The 18,281-nt window shown below is 29.2% G+C and overlaps 1 protein-coding gene across 1 annotated transcript; it reads left to right on the top strand.

Annotated features, from left to right (window-relative positions):
* The first annotated feature begins 12,697 nt into the window (after positions 1-12,697).
* On the top strand, positions 12,698-17,044 carry LOC115715133 (alpha-xylosidase 1). The gene is made up of 3 exons (XM_030643945.2): positions 12,698-13,053; positions 13,155-13,837; positions 14,874-17,044. Exons 1-3 carry the CDS (start codon positions 12,791-12,793, stop codon positions 16,757-16,759), a joined length of 2,832 nt encoding a protein of 943 aa, XP_030499805.2. The 5' UTR covers positions 12,698-12,790; the 3' UTR covers positions 16,760-17,044.
* Positions 17,045-18,281: the final 1,237 nt, after the last annotated feature.

The following is an 18,281-nucleotide window of genomic DNA, read 5'->3' as shown; positions in this document are numbered from 1 at the left end:
AATGTAAAAATATGATTGTATAAATAAAATTTTAAATATTTTTACCATGACTATTGATTTGTATTATTGTGTTTTCATGTTTTTATTTTTTTCATTTTGTTATTTATATGTTGTTTTTAGGGATTATTTCATAAAAACATAAAAACAACAAAAAAATTATAAAAATACGGTTTCACGAAATTTTAAACATTTTTATGATTTGTTTGATTTTATTTACATAAAATACGTTCTTTTTATGTTGTAATCTTGTTAATTTTTTGTTATCCGTATGTTATTTATTGTTGTTATTTTCATGTTACTTTTATGTAGTTTTCTTGTTGATTTTATGTTGTTTTCGTTTTATTTTTTGGAAAACCGTAAAAATGTAAAAAAATATTCTTTGAACGTAAAAATATAAATATTTTACAAAAAATGATGCCTTATGTAATTATTCCTTGTTTTTATATGATACTATAAAATTGTAACTAAAAAAATAAAAAATCTTAAAATTGATTTTTTTTCATTTTTTTTTTTTGTAATAATCTCAAAGAAAAGTTGGGTTGACTGTATAAAAATGTTAAAATGATATCAAAAGTGTATTTTGTGTAAAAAGAAAAACTCTAATAAAATCTTAGGTAGCGTTTGGTTAGAGGTAATAAAATAAAATTGAATGGAAAGAAAATAATCTTCATTCTATTTCTTTGTTTAGTTGTAGATTAAAGTACTAGAATGTATTTTGAATGGAATAACCTTTCTTCTATTTTGGTGGGATGACTATTCTATTTTGAATTTTCTTATATCAATTTCTTTTACACATTTTAAATTTTATTACATTCCATTCAATTTCATTCCTAATCTTATTCTTATTCTTATTCTTGTTTCTATTCATATATTTTCATTTCTCCTAACTAATCGCGAGTTCACTACCAATAACATTAATGTGTGCAGAAAGAGTGACCTATATTAAATTCCTTTTAAAACAAATTCACTAACTTATAGAAATTTCTTAGTCATGAAGCTCACTAGGGTTCTTGTTATATACTATTGGTGTTTAATAACATTAGTACAAGATTTGTTATACTTAAATATTTTATTGACCTATATTTTTAATCACCCATATAATCTTGTGTAATTAAAAATTGTAAGTATTCTATACTCAAATTTAATCATTTAAGTTTTACTAATATTTATAAAATTTTGGTTAAATTTTAACTCAAACTACCAAATTATATTAGATTTAAAATTATGAAGTATCAAATAGCTATTATTAAAAAGGCTAATTAGGATTTTTGCCCCCTGAACTTTGACATGTACCAAATCATGTCCCCTGAACTTTTAAGATCGTTTGAAATGCCCCCTGAACTATTTAGATTGTTGGATTTAAGGACTTTTTTCCAATTTTAGTAATAAAATCTAACATGGATGAAAGTCTAGGGGTCATGATTTAGTACATGTCAAAGTTCGAGGGGCATGATTTGGTAGATATCAATGTCTGGGGAGCATGATTTAGTATATAAACAATCACTGAAGTAGTAAAATTGAATGAAATTAGACAAAAGTCCTTAAATCCAACAATCTCAATAGTTCAGGGGGCATTTTTAACGACCTTAAAAGTTCAGGGGGCATGATTTGGTACATGTCAAAGTTCAGGGGAGAAAAATCCTAATTAGCCTATTAAAAATATATGATATAAGTCTTAGCCTTTTATACTAACTCAAAGGGTTAAATTTTAACTCAAACTACCAAATTATATTAGATTTATGATATAAGTCTTAGCCTTTTATACTAACTCAAAGGGTTAAATTTTAACTCAAACTACCAAATTATATTAGATTTAAAATTATGAAGTATCAAATAGCTATTATTAAAAATATATGATATAATAAGTCTTAGCCTTTTATACTAACTCAAAGGAACTAGAAAATTGCATAAATTCTTTCACCAAAAAAAAAAAAAAAGATTGCATAAATTCTTTCAGAAAAAAAAAATTGCATAAATACACTACATAAATATTAGAAACTCAACAAATATGAAATATCAGTCTCTTTATTGAATCTAAGATAAGTAGGGGGCAACCCAAGCATTGGGCAGTTTGGGCCATTACACAAGGCCCTTATTTTTTTAAGGCCTAATTTTTTAATGTACACGTTTTTTTTTTTTAAAAAAAAAAAGTCTAATTTTAAATTTTGTATAAGGCCCCCAAAATACTTGGACTGGCCCTTGTAGGCGTAACAAAAGATCAATTAATCTTTTAATTTATAATGAATTAACAGCATCTTTAAATTGGATAAAACATTAAATTGAAGCATAAAAATTATACTCATTAAAAAAAACACCTAGATTATACTTGCTTCATCATTTGACAGATATTTACTCCTATTATGTTTTTTTTACATTTTTTTATAAAAATTAAATATTACATAAAATACTATTTTTTTATATATAATTTTATATTTTTACATTCAAAGATTGTTTTTTATATTTTTACGGTGTTCTATAAAAATAACACGAAAATAACAAAAAACTACATGAAAGTAATAAGAAAATAGCATTCAAACACTAACAAAAAATAACATACAAATAACAAAAAATCAACAACAAATTAAATAGAGCATAAAACTACATCAAAATACCTTATTTTCTGTAAATAAAAGCATAAAAATCGTAAAAATATTTAAAATTCTGTAACTATATTATTGTAATTTTTTATTATATATATTTTTTTTATTTTCTAAAAATATTCTACTCTATAGTTTTTGAAATTATCCCATAAAAAAAAAGTAAAAACTAAATAACTTATATATAAATTAAATTTAAATTTGTGATATTTTTATAAATTTGGAAGTTTTTACCATTTTCAAAACCACCGACAAATATAGACTACAAAGGTTGAAAGTGTAAACATCACTTCAAAGAATAATTATTCATTCCCCCTCCCTCGTTTTTTTTTCTTTTACAAAATAACTTTTCATATTTAAATGAAATTAAACTTCACGGTAATTACATAAAATATTTTTTGGTATTGATGATACCTCAATCATACCAAAAAAATTATTAGCAAATGCCCCATTTAATCACATTATGGGCCGCATAATGAGAAATCTTAACAAAATTACATTCCAACAAAAATTTTGAAATAGAAATATTCCTACTAATAGAGCTATCAATTTCTCATCTTGGTAAACTTCCTCTAAGAACATTAATAGTGACTTCCGAATCACTTTCAACTATCACAAAATTATAGCCAAAAGCTACTAATGTCTCTAAAGCAAGTAAACAAGTAGCTACTTCATTAATGAGGAGGTCTAAAAACGAAAAAATTATTGACAACTATCCACACAAAAGAGCCCATATGGTCACGAGCCACAGCTATCACACACATGGTCTTCCTCTCATTCCTCACGTCACAATTGATTTTAATCCAGTGACCACCCGGTCACAGTAAGATCCACATGCTATGGGAGAATAGATTAGGCATAATCTGCATAAAAAATGATTAATAGAGTCAATATAATATTCTATGCTAGCTATATTGTTGTTATATACTTTATCGTTGTGAGTTCTCCAAATCGTATCAACAACAATAGATGCATAGTAATAGACGTCGTTTCTAAACACCAATTTGTTGTAGTTGTAACTACAATAATATGCATGCAGATCACTATAGCTACACCACCACTATTTTTTTTTATTTTATTTTTAATAAAATTGTATTTAAATTGAAGCTGAATGTGTGGTTCTTATGGACATGGTAGCATTAGATTGAATTCTTAATGTTTAAAACTTTCTATTCATGTGGTTGAAACAGATTATTTATCAGTAGTATCGTTATTTCTATAAGAGACATACTTTTTTCAAATAATTTTTTTATCATTATTAGATGATGTTGCATTTTTACATCTTCTAGTAATTTTTTTTTTTTGGGTGAAAACCACCCCTTCATTTTTGTCTCGTGACCAAACAATAATAGATTATTGTGAGATCATATTTGGGACCATTTTGGTCACACTGTTTTTGGATCAATGCCATTAATTTGATTAGAGGGACCAAACACAATTCTTGTGGTACATCTTTGCCTATTGCATGCAACCCCGTGGGCCTGTCAGAAGGAAGGCCCGACAGGCCCATAGCCTACAAAGAACGAGAGGCCCATGGCCCACAAAGAAAAAGTATGCAACAAACCAGAAAAAAAAAAGTCCACAAAAATATCATAAAAATCCTTTTAAACAGTCTAAATTACTAAACTCCATTCACAAGCTGTGATCAAATTGTTATTATGTAATATTGTGTTTGTGAACTTCATTGATCACAATTTCAAATCAATGTTTTTTCTTTATTCGAGCTAAAAAAAGCATTGTGTTTTCTCTAGAAGAATATTGTGTGAGACACTTTTGTTGAGTACAAATAATAATTATTAATTTATTTTTGTCATTTATTTTAAAATTTATGAAAAATAAAATTGTATGTTTATTAATTATTATTTGTGTGAAATTTGTTGTCAGATACATTGCAAAACCATATGTATACATCAAAATGTTATTTAGCTTGTGGAAATATAACAAATTAATTATAAAATTATTAACGTTTAAATAAATAATTAACAATGACAAGATTAACAATCATAATTAGTAATAGGAGAAAAATAAAGATGAACGCCAAAAAACAATTAAACTAGGAAACAAAAGCAATCGATACCAAAATATATACTTGTTCAAATTCGATAGATCAATATGATCTATGACTTTACTTTAGTTCAAAAAACACCACCAAATCTCTCTATTGATTAAGCAAGAGCACGTACAATAAAATTCTTCATACAAAAACCCAAACTCAATTTCTCTCTGTTCTTTGTATCTTTCTTTCTCTCTCTCTCTCTCTCTCTCTCTCAAAAACTCAATCTAACCGTCGTGTCTAAAATGATAAGTGTTGGTGGTATTCATAGGCTTAGGATCAATATCTTAAAATCAGTGGCTGCTAGAAGCGAGATTGTTAAGTTAGTTAGGTAATAACCAACTTAACCAACTCTCATTTGAGCGAGATCTCCACGCCACCATAAGTAAAGGTGCTTTTGAGAATCATGCATGAGAGCTTCCGGAAGTACAGACTAGAGTTACTTGCTAAAAGAGCATTCAGATAGGAAAGAGCCCGTTGGGGAGTCAACTATCTGGGACTCTCTTTTAAGAGGAATAACTAACTATCTGAAACTCCTTTTAGACTAGTTTTTCTGAAAACTACGCCCAGAGTACATCATAGTCATCCAAGACTTCTCTTCTGAATGGCAACATTATCATTCCACGAGACTTCTTCCAGAATAACAGGTTAGTTGTTCGGGAACATACTTTTGGGAGACAGATAATTTTTCAAGAATAACTTTTAGAGACATTTTTATTTGTATAGGAACTATACTACAAGCTCAATCATTTTTCCTTAAATCAAATTTTAGTTTCCAATAATCTTCATCACTTTTGATTAATTAATATAATTTTTTTTTGTAAGGAATTAATATATAAGTTAAATCAAGTTAAAAGTTCCTTAATATTTTTAAGCAATAAATGAGAAATGCAAATTTCACATAGAATATTGTGTATATATAAGTGTGTATATTAGTGTTGGGCCTAATGTCTTATTATGAAAGAGTCTGATTTAATTGGTTGTTAAGTGGACATTTATATATTGATGATCACCTTCTTTGTTTTATTAGTAATAACATACTCTATCTAGTACCTTTTTCAATACCCTTGTTCATTAATTCTTGTAGTAATTTCTTTCTTCTCTCTGTGTTGTTTAGGTATATGAAATGTACTTGTAATCTTAAGTAACAAGAAAAGAAGATGTGGTGGTGAAAAAAATTATGAGAGATCAAAAACTTCAAGTAGAGGGCATATCTCAACTCAAGGTTCAATTTTACAAGGCCTATTGGCTCATTATGAAAGAGTATTTTTTTTTTTAATTGTAACATAGTGGTAATTACCTTTTACTAATAAATCAGAAAAATAAATTTCTAATTACTAAGCTACGGCTAGAATAAATCAACCGAAAAACAAAAAACCGAATAAGGGAGTCCACTCTAAACCCCGAAACAATTAGAACATATCAACTTTTTTTCTTTGTTCACATTCCATCAAAGGGATTTATTTGAAAAAATCTATCGATAGGGATTTGATGGGGAAGTAGAATGGATGGAGAGGATGACACCGATCGCTAATTTCGATCGAGCCCATTATTAGCAAGTTGTGCATATGCCTCTCTTGATCTTTAGTTGCATGATTCTTATTCTTAGCCCTTCACTTTTTGTGTCCACAATAGTTTGAGACTTTGAGACCTTCTTCAATGGTCCACCAAAACTGTCTTTTCTCCACCTCTACATGTTGTGTTGTGCCCAACAACATTTATAATTGATTAATAAATAGCATGGTCCATCCCAGCCTACTAGTTATTTTCAATATGATCCCTCAAATTAATAAAAATTATGAAAAAAAACCACTTTGCTTATTTTTTTATTGTAAACAAAATTTAAGAATGTAGTAATTTACTAATTTCACATGCATTTTCCTTGTTCAGATAATAACTAATGTGTGTAGAAAATAAATGTTATATTTGGAGTATCAATTATTTGAATATAACATGAGTGAAATATAACTTATTAGTACAAATTAAAAATGATTAGTACAAAAAAAAAACTGATAAATTGAAAAAAAAAATATAACTTATTAGTACAAATTGTAATTACTTTTTTATTAGAATCAATGAAAAGAATCTTATCCTTACAAAAAACTAATAAATTGAAATTATCATGATAACATAATTAAAAATCTAATTGTTTTGAAAGTTAATACAATTACTTTTTTATTAATTGAAACAAAAAAATAACTTAAAATTATTGCAATTGTGATAGTAGTCTTGTGATCCGTAAGGAAAAATATTAGATAAATTGTGCAATTTAATTACATTATTACTTGGAGAATGTTAAGTGTGATGATTTTAAGACTTAAATAAATTGATATGTACTGCATATATTAATAAGGTGCATCTTGTTTTTTGGTAAACTACCATTATAAAGAACTCAAAAGTTAAACGAACTTGAACTAGAGCAATCTTATCACGTAGCCTTAGAAGTTTTCTCAAAAACGTGCAAATGAGAGTAAAATATTAAGCTAAAAATATTCATGTTAATTTATAGAAATAGTGGATGATCAATCCTTATTCATTTCAGAAAACCTAACAAAGACTTGAAGCAGAAATATTATATATAATGGGATTAACCTATTATAATATCCAAATCTGGACTTGGCAAAATATTGATTTGATTTTGTGGAAAGGATTATTAAGATATTTTGGCGACCGTAGTAATAACTTAATAACTTCACACTCTTCTCATAGAAAAAAAAAAAAAAATACCCATCAATTAAGCTTCAGTGAAAAATTAATTAGGCCTTAAAAAAATTAAGTATGTCGTTTTGAATGACCCCAAAACAAACAAACAATAATAATATAAAAATTTACATACATACATTTGGGTCAGTTCATTACTTCGTTCTTAATTCTTATACACCCAATGAGCATTATTACATACCTGTTTAAATTATTAATTAACAAAATAGATATTATATCAATTAATTAGTAGTGAATCAAGGATCGTGAATAATAATCCAAAGATGATCTTTGTCTCCACGTGTAAACCATATCCATTTTTTTTTTAATTATTATTATTAAAGTGTTGATCAGTATCAGATCAATTGTACTATATTATATATATATACAGAAACTCCAAATGAGATTAGCATTAGATCTCATAATTAAATTCATAAACGGCGATTTTTAGGCTTCCCAGGAATCTTGTGTCTAACAAAATTTTGTCTCCACTTTTTTTATTTTTCGTAAACAGAAATTAATAATAATGGAGAAAAAATAAAATAAAATTAAATGGCTTAATTTGAGTTTAGCGCCAAATTTTTGTATTATTATTATGAATAAATTCATTATGGGCTAATTAATAGTAATTTTTTTTAGTATTTTTTCTGAGTGTAGTACGTGGGGCTTGTGATTTTTCTTTTAACGTATACACACTCACCAATACATATAGGGCTCGTTTGGAAGGCTGTATTAGGTCGTATTGTATTGTATTATATTAAATTGTATTTTATGTAATATTTTTATGTAAAACTATATGTAGTATTAACTTTTATGGACACTTAAATATGATATATAATTCAATTCAATATAATACAATACAATACGACCTAATACGGCGTTCCAAACAACACCATATAGAGATGAATCTCAGTGTATAGATTTCATTAATAATAGATATTATATGTACGTAACGTTGTGAATAAATAAGATATCTATCCACGTTGCATGTTGTGTATTTTTGAAGCATTTCATTCAATACGTGGAAATTAATTTACGATCACAAATCTACAAAATATACCTTCTTAATTTGGGCCACATCCAACCCTCATCACTATTTTATTTATTTTTTAAAAAATATATTTTCTATATTAGTTTTTTTTTTTTGAAAAGTTACGTTAATAAATAAAAAAACTTAGACTTCATGATATATAATTAGAAAAAATATTTATCGAAATAGTAGATATCTACCATTTAAGTTATTAACAAATGTCCAATTAACTACATTGATTACACAGTCTCGAAATAAAAAAAAATTACTACGCAAACAAAAATGAGAGCATATTATAATGGTGCACGTAATTATCAATTTTCCAATTAGAAAAAATCCCATTAAGGGAATTAATAACAATCTCACAATTGCTCTCAAACATCACAAAATCATATATATTTCAAAAGGTTTGCGTCTTCAAGGCAAAATAAGCAAGTTGTAACTTCTTTGATAAGAAAATTAGTGAAGTCCAGAATATCCAGTAACAATTCACAAAACTTTTCTCAAAAAATTTCTTACCAAAACCACCACACACATAGTCCCACTCCTAACTTTAACATCGCAGTGTGTAATTATTATCATTAAACCAAAATTGTAGCTTCCCTTAAAAGCTAAAATCCCAAGCTAGGGTGGGCCAACTTTTCCTAAAAACTATAAATTTCACTTAAATTTTTTTAAAAAATATTTTTTAAATTTTACCAAACACATATTAACTCATAACTTTTTTCAAAAGTGATTTTAGCTTCTTAAAAAGCTCCCCCAAACTGAGCCTTCATGCATTTTTGATATATCTATAACATAATTGATCACTTAATTTTATATCACAGTTTAACATATATATTATACATATATGTGCCCAAGATTTTTTTTAATCCAATAGTGAGAAAATGAAAACAAGAGATCGAATCAGAGAGGGAATCAACCTCCTTTCTTACTCGATTTTACCTATTTTTATAAAGAAGGCAAGAAATGATTTGAGTTGGTAAGAATGTAACCAACTCAACGATTATTAGCATTTGGGACCCTAAATTAGTAAATTTTTCACTTTGCCCTAATGGATTGATCACATGGCCACTGATATCAGCATAGTTGAATTTCTATTTTGATAATCAATGATGTTAGTAGCACTTAGCTCATATTAACAGTCGATCATGAAGATTTTGTAATCTGTATGGACTTAAGTGCATAGATTCGAATCTATAGACAGAATAATATTCTGGTATTATTAGGCCTTTTAGACTTGGCTTTCTTATTAAGAAAGGTTTATGAGTACAAATATTTAAACTAATTAACATATACCATATTTCTACCTCTTCTATAATAAGATAAGTATTAAGTACCAAAAAAATATATATATATGTTATTAGGAAACTTATAACATACATTAAAATGAAAAAATTATTCTCTGAGATCTTGTGTTTTATTATTTATTAAATAATTATATATAAAAAAAAGTAAATTTTATTTATTATTTATATTATTGTGCACCAGAATTAATTAGGTTTAATTATTACCACCGACATAGATAAAGAGTGACTGAATACATTGGACATTAATAATAATAAAAATAAAAAAGAATCGTTGATGGGTCTATTAATAATGGAATAAGCTACCAATGAAAATCGTATTTAAACACCAATATACATATCTTAAATATTATAATTATTTACGTAAAATAAATAAATTATAACTATTCTATAAATATATATATATATATCGTATAATTTACATTTACTACTTTGTATATTTGTATATTGGAGAGAAGTAAATATATATATCGTATAATTTACATTTACTACTTTGTATATTTGTATATTGGAGAGAAGTAAATATATATATCGTATAATTTAGATTTACTACTTTCTTATTCTGGACAAAAGAAAAAAAAAGTTTCAAATTTATATATATATTTTTGTCAGGATTAGTTTAGAAAATATTGTTTTCTATTAAACCTAATAAATGATATTGAAAAAATAAGTAACTGTTTTCATTATTTCTCAAAAAAAAAAGTGAAATATTATTGCAAAAGTTTTTATGATTCAAAATATTCTTTCAAAATTTTAATACTTTATTTATTTTATTTTTTTTGCTGTGGTTGAAATTTTAATACATAATAACTATAATATATTGCATTTTTTTTCTGTTAAAAAAAAAAGAAAAAGAAGAAGAAGCCAAAATTATGTCAAATGAAATAGGCCATGGCATTGTTGTTGTAATTGAATTTTAGGCTGAATTTTTACGTACTAAAAAATGAGAATATTTAATTATTTATCCCACACAAACAAAAAAAAAATTACTGCTTTAATTTAATTTTGAAAGGAGTCTTTTCCAAACTTAATATTTGGAAAATATCAAATATAATTAATAGAGACACTTTTAGCAATAGAGAGGATCACAATTAAGTGATATAAAGTCTTCAAATTATAATAGTTACACTATTTATTAAATATTTAATATTAATCATTTTTTTTTATTTTGTAAGAATTTTATTAGTGAGATTGAACATCACAAGTTAAAAATTTTATTTTTTTATATTAATATTTTATTGTTTAATTTTTCTTAAATACCTGCATTAAGATAGACAATGAATTTTTTAAATGGAAAAAAATCCTCTATTTATTGTGTAACGTATAGGGATAGAAATTTAACCATGAGTATAATGGGCCCCACGAGTACCTGTATAGGACACAGATTTCCCACCTAAATTGAAAATAGAAATGAAACGGGACCGGAGATAATTTTTGATCCTCGGATATTAAATAGGATAGAGATGAGGATAGCACCCTCGTTCGGACATGTATATGTTTAATTTATTAAATTATATGAGACCCGACACTTAATTATACTAATAAAATATGATTAAGTAATCATTTTAGCAATTCTCTAGTTAATTACAACCCATGAGCAACTTACACGTGAGTGAACTATTGGCATGAAACGTTAATAGACACCGCCAATCACGGTTTCCACTCTCCTCACTTCTCATCCAACGTTAACCTCAAACGACGTGACGTGTACTTAAATAAATCACTTCAAATTACTCCTCTACGCTCAAACCTTACTCTACTTAAATACTCCCCATATTCTTACCCAATCAAAATCACACACCTCACCATCTTGATTTTACCGTAACCCATTCGATGAGCGCCACAGAAGGATCCTCTGCTCTAACCATACCGTTTTTTCGTATATCAAAGCCCGACAAGTGGGGCCCACCCACGCTAAAAATTACGTATAATAGATGGGACCCACTAACCCCACACACCCCATCATAGTCACGTGCACAAAACGGTCATAGGCACCCCCACACGTACCCAATCTTTTTCTCTCTCTCGATAATTATTATTTTTTATTTTTCAGACTAAATAGGGGTCACCTCCAACTATGAACTTTTATATATTTTAGTATTTGAAAAAAAATTGGAATTTATTTTTTTTATGGTCATTTATAATTATTTAAAATATCTTTAAATTTTTTTAAAAAATTTAACACATAAAAAATAAAATTTAAAAAATAGATGGTTACACCATTAATTTTTATATTGTAAATTATTTATAACACACATGTCTATAAAAAAAATTAAATTAATTTTTTTTAAAATTCCAAAACAATTTAGAGTACATACATTGATACACCCTAATACGTATTATAGGAACACCCCTAATTTTTTATCTTATAAAAGTTCATCATGAATTATAAAAATTAATTTAATATTAAGGTAACTTAAATTTAATACAAGTCTAAATAATAATAAAAAATAATTTACAGCATAAATATATAAGTATAATTCTTGATTGTAAATAAATAAATAAGTTTAATTTCTCACCGTAATAATACATAAATTATATTTTTGAATATTAAGTAAATGACACCGTAAGAATCCTTATTGATCCAACTAATTAAATTTTTATTTTTGATTTAAAAATTTATTTAAATATACTAATAAAAAAAATAACACGTAAATATTTGTATTATTACTGTTAAAAATTAAACTTAATTAAATATTTATTATATTTTTTTTTTGTATTTTTACGTACGTCCATACAAAAACTCTTGTAGAAACTAACATAAACTTAAATCACAACTAAAATTCATATAACAACCCACATAAAAATTACCGAAAAAACAACATAATAAACCTAAATCATAAACTCTTATATTGTAATTATATTGTATTTGTAACTCATAACCACCAAATAAACATAAACAACAATTTTAACAGTTCAAATAAATTTTTACAAAAAAAAAAAAATAAAATAACTTAGGGATAAAACTCTAAAAAATAAAAAATCGAATTTGTGGTAATTTTTTTATTGCAAAATAAAAATAAAGGTGTTGGGCGTATTTTATAAACCTCAAGTTCCAACACCGAATAGTTCTCAGTTCCAAGAGAGTGAACTCAACTCAACTATGTCTTCTTCTTCTTCTTCTTCTTCTTCTTCTTCTTCCTTATGTCTCTCTATACTCTTTCTATCTCTACTTCTATCCATTCATGGAGTCACTTCTTCCAAGTCCAAGACAAAGCCCACTACTGCTCCAACTAAGATAGGCCAAGGTTACCGTTTACTCGCCGTACAAGAAACCCCAGACGGCGCTTTAATCGGTCATCTTCAAGTCAAAACAAAGAACGATGTCTACGGTTCTGATATCCCAAATTTACAGCTCTTCGTTAAGTAAGCTTATAAAACGACGTCGTTTTTCGCTTTAATAATTTTTCTTTGTATTTTCCTAAGCTTTGCTTTGCTTTGCTTTGCTCTGTTTCTTTTTTTCTCAGGCACGAAACAGAGGACCGTCTGAGAGTTCATATCACCGACGCCGATAAACAAAGATGGGAAGTTCCGTACGATCTCTTGCCGAGAGAAAAGCCTCCGGTATCGAGAATGACCCTCGGCCGGTCACTGAAAAACCCCATTACAGTTTCGGAATATTCCGGCTCGGAGCTTATTTTCAGCTTCGTTTCCGACCCATTTGGTTTCGCCGTCAAAAGAAAATCCGACGGTCAGGTCCTCTTCAATACCAGCTCGGAAAAATCAGACCCATTTGGCGATTTAGTGTTCAAAGATCAGTATCTCGAGATTTCAACTAGGTTACCCAAAGATGCGTCGTTGTACGGACTCGGTGAGAACACGCAGCCCCACGGTATTAAGCTGTACCCTAACGATCCGTACACTCTGTACACCACCGATGCCTCGGCGATTAATCTGAATACCGATCTGTACGGCTCTCACCCGGTGTACATGGATCTCCGGAACGTTGACGGAAAAGCTTACTCTCACGCCGTTCTGTTACTTAACAGTAACGGAATGGACGTTTTTTACAGAGGAAATTCTTTGACTTATAAGGTTATTGGGGGTGTTTTCGACTTTTACTTCTTTTCTGGGCCGTCTCCTCTTAACGTCGTTGATCAGTACACGTCATTTATCGGCCGTCCGGCTCCTATGCCTTACTGGTCTCTTGGTATGGTTTTCTTACATTATCTTCATTTTAGATATTTAATGGTTATTATTATTATTATTTGGTTTTGTTGTTGTGGTCCCAAATTCTTGATTTGGTTATTTATTATATTTAATTTTTGATTCAATTATGTATTGTGCTTTGGGGATTGATGTGTTTTGATTTTGTTTAGAATTTGATTAATTTTTTTTATGGACTAAAGATATGGTATTTAGATAAGAAGAAAAGACTAGCTTTGATGGATTGAGTTTTGGGATTATAGGTAGTCATGTGGTCAATCCGTGATTATGGGCATATTGTTTAAGCTTATGATTAATTTTTGTTCTTTCTTTTTATTTTGGTTGGTGGGTGGTTTGGCTCATTACCTTTTCCTTTACCTACTTTATTAAAAAAAACACCTTTTTATCAATCTCTTAACATTGATCTTTGTTTTGGGTCTACAAAGTTGTTTTCTTTGATTAGTAATTGCTTTAAAAATTGAGTCTTTTGTTAGGTAACCATTAAAGACAAGGCCATTTGTAAAGTTGGGAAGCTACAATTATTATTATTTTTATTATTATTACTATTATGGCTTTATATCAAAATGATCTACTCTTTTTGTTACTTTATTAGCTAAGATCTTGATTCCTATTATTGCATATTACTTTCTAAAATGACATGTGGACCCTTGAAATTGTTGTATCATTAAGCCTAAAAATATCATCTTTTCAATACTCGGTGGAAATTGCTCAATTCATTTCCTCAATTTTGGGGCAATGCTTCATGTGAAGTCTCTACAGTGTCAAATGTCAATGTTGTGTCTTTTTGTTTAATTTTACTATTTTAAGTGTCGGTGGGAGAAAGGATCAAATAGGTTATATTTGGTCCAAGATCACTATTTTATTAAGTAGCCCACATGTGTTTTTTGCATGTTAATTTTGCTACACCTACCAAAGTTATCAACTTTCCCTAAAAGGGTCTATGACAAGTCAATTTAGAGTGTTTAAAGGCATTACCTTTACTCATTTGAGTTAAAAACTCTGTTATTTTGATATTGCAGGATTTCACCAATGCAGATGGGGATACCACAATCTATCAGTAGTTGAAGAAGTTGTTGAGAGTTACAAAAAGGCTCAAATCCCACTTGATGTGATTTGGAACGATGATGATCACATGGATGGACACAAAGATTTCACCCTTAACCCCAACAACTATCCTCGTCCAAAGCTCTTGGCTTTCCTAGACAAAATCCACAGCATTGGCATGAAGTACATTGTCATTATTGATCCTGGAATCGCTGTCAACTCGAGTTATGGTGTGTACCAACGAGGCCTTGCTAACGACGTATTCATCAAGTATGACAATGAGCCTTATCTAGCTCAAGTTTGGCCCGGTGCTGTCAACTTCCCTGACTTCCTCAACCCAAAAACTGTCTCGTGGTGGGGTGATGAGATTCGTCGTTTCCATGAACTTGTCCCAGTGGACGGCCTATGGATTGACATGAATGAAGCCTCGAATTTTTGCTCGGGAAAATGTAAAATGCCAAAGGGCCAGTGTCCTACTGGCACCGGCCCTGGCTGGATATGTTGCTTGGAGTGCAAGAACATAACCAACACAAGATGGGATGATCCACCTTACAAGATCAACGCCTCGGGTTTGCAAGTTCCCATTGGATTCAAAACCATTGCCACTAGTGCAGTTCACTACAATGGAGTAATGGAATACGATGCTCACAGTCTCTATGGTTTCTCTCAATCAGTTGCTACTCATTCAGCTCTTCAAGGCCTTCAAGGGAAAAGACCCTTCATATTGTCACGCTCAACCTATGTCGGTTCGGGCAAATATGCTGCTCATTGGACTGGAGATAACCAAGGCACATGGGAAAATTTGAGGTACTCAATATCAACCATGCTCAACTTTGGAATCTTTGGTGTTCCAATGGTTGGTGCTGATATTTGCGGGTTTTACCCTCAACCAACCGAAGAACTCTGCAACCGTTGGATTGAGGTTGGAGCTTTCTACCCTTTTTCAAGAGACCATGCTAATTACTACTCACCAAGACAAGAACTTTACCAATGGGACTCTGTAGCTCAATCAGCAAGAAATGCTTTGGGGATGAGATATAAGCTTCTTCCTTATCTTTACACATTGACATATGAAGCTCATACAAGTGGTGCCCCAATTGCAAGACCACTTTTTTTCTCTTTCCCAACATACACAGAGTGTTATGGATTGAGTACTCAGTTCTTGCTAGGAAGTGGTTTAATGGTATCACCAGTTCTAGAACAGGGTAAGTCAAAGGTCAAAGCTTTATTCCCTCCTGGTTCATGGTACAGCTTATTTGATATGACACAAACCATTGTATCTAAAGGTGGAAAATATGTTACTCTTGATGCACCATTACATGTTGTCAATGTTCATTTGTATCAAAACACAATTCTACCAATGCAACAAGGTGGAATGATTTCAAAGGAAGCTAGGAAAACACCTTTCACACTTGTTGTAACTTTCCCAGCTGGGGAAAGTGATGGAAAAGCTGAGGGAAAACTTTTCCTTGATGATGATGAACTTCCTGAGATGAAACTTGGGAATGGTCAATCTAGTTATGTTGATTTCTATGCTAGTGTGAGTAAAGGGTATGTTAAAATTTGGTCAGAAGTTCAAGAGGGTAAGTTTGCTTTGGATAATGGTTGGATTGTTGGGAAAGTAAGTGTGTTGGGATTAGGAGGAGGTGGCGCTTCGGCGGTTGAGATTGACGGTAAGGCCGTTACCCCCGGTTCTTCTAGTGTGGAGATGACTTTATCAGATCAAGTTCATGTCCAAGGTGAAGATGAGGATGAAAATGGAGAAGGGAAGAGCAAGAGTGTGATGGTTGAAGTTAATGGGTTGTCATTGCTTGTAGGGAAAAACTTTGCACTCTCTTGGAAAATGGGTGTCTCAAGTTAAAAAAGTAGAAGAAATTTGCCTAGGTCCTTTGATAATTTGTGTCATCATTTTCAGATTAATTGATGTCTTCTTTTTAATGTTGTTGTTATGAAGTTTAATGTATGTTTATTGTTGGAGAGGAGATGTTCTAAAATCATGTTCATCCTTTTCCAAGCAAAAAGAGTTAAGGAGAGATTTAATTCGTGCTCCTTTAGAAGAGAGAGGCAGCTAGGCTTTTATCATTTGTGTTGATGTTGTAGTGTACTTCAAATATGAAATAATGCACTTTTTTTTTTCAAGTTGAAATAACATTGGAATAAATGCATCGTTTTGTTATTTTCTCTATGTTTCTCTAATAAATAGTTTAGTGCTTTGTTTAGTTTGTAGAGAATCAGAAAAAATTAATTATAATAAGTAATAAAGCTTAAAAAAAAAAACTTTAGCTAATTAAACGTTAACGGTATGTAAGTAATTAGGAGAGTATTTTTGGGTATTCTTGTTATATATTTTGTCCCAAATTACGTTAGAATAGAGTATTATATATGTATGCATTGCAATTTTGTGGCGACAAAAAGATAGATACTTCTACAATATATTTATTAAAGAAATTTACCGACATATCTTCTTTCTGTTTCGACACTTAAGAGAATTTTTCAGTTTAATTTATTTATGGTTATCTACGTTGCAGTCATTTAAGACATCTTATAAAATTTTAAAAAATTTAACACGCTAAAAAGTGTGTTCAAACAATCTTGTACTAGAGACTCTTTTATTTATACGCGTGTGAAATAAGACTGCTTAGACCTTACTTTCGACATGTTAAATTTTTCTAAATTTTTCAAAATTTTACAGGATGTTCTAAATAATTACAATGTAGATGACTATAAAACAAATTGCACTAAATAATCTTTCAAATACCAAAACACATAAGGAGTGCATCGGTGGACCCCTTTTAAATGGGTACATTATAGAATTTTTCAAAAAGATATGATACTTCTACAATGTACTTCCTAAAAGGAGGCCACCGATGCACCCACTTTGGTATTATAACATTGGGTATTTTTACAATGCACCCCTTAAAAGGCATGCACTGATGCATCTTCTATTTGTTTTGATATCTAGAAGAATTTTTTAGTCTATTTTTTTTATATTCATGTACGTTATAGTTATTTAAGATATCCTATAAAATTTTGAGAAATTTGAAATAATTTACAATATAGAAAGCAGTGTTCAAACAGTCTATTTCACACGCATATAAAATAAAATAGTCACGCATGCAACACATTGTTTGAATCATGCTTTTAACGTGTTAAATTTTTCTGAATTTCTTAAAAAAAATTAGAATATCTTAAATAACTATACCGTACATGACTATGAAAAAAAATTTGACTAAAAATTTATTTCGAGTACCAAAACAGATGATGCATCGGTATATCCTTTGAGTAGGGTTTATTGTATAATTTTCCTATAATAATTTTTTTTTTTGAGAAAATTTTCCTATGATATAATTGAATCCACAATTAAGCCCAAAAAATGAAAGGAG

Source organism: Cannabis sativa, chromosome 4, assembly GCF_029168945.1.
Source record: "Cannabis sativa cultivar Pink pepper isolate KNU-18-1 chromosome 4, ASM2916894v1, whole genome shotgun sequence".
Taxonomy (NCBI): Eukaryota; Viridiplantae; Streptophyta; class Magnoliopsida; order Rosales; family Cannabaceae; genus Cannabis; species Cannabis sativa.
This window is presented reverse-complemented; position numbering and strand designations above follow the sequence as displayed.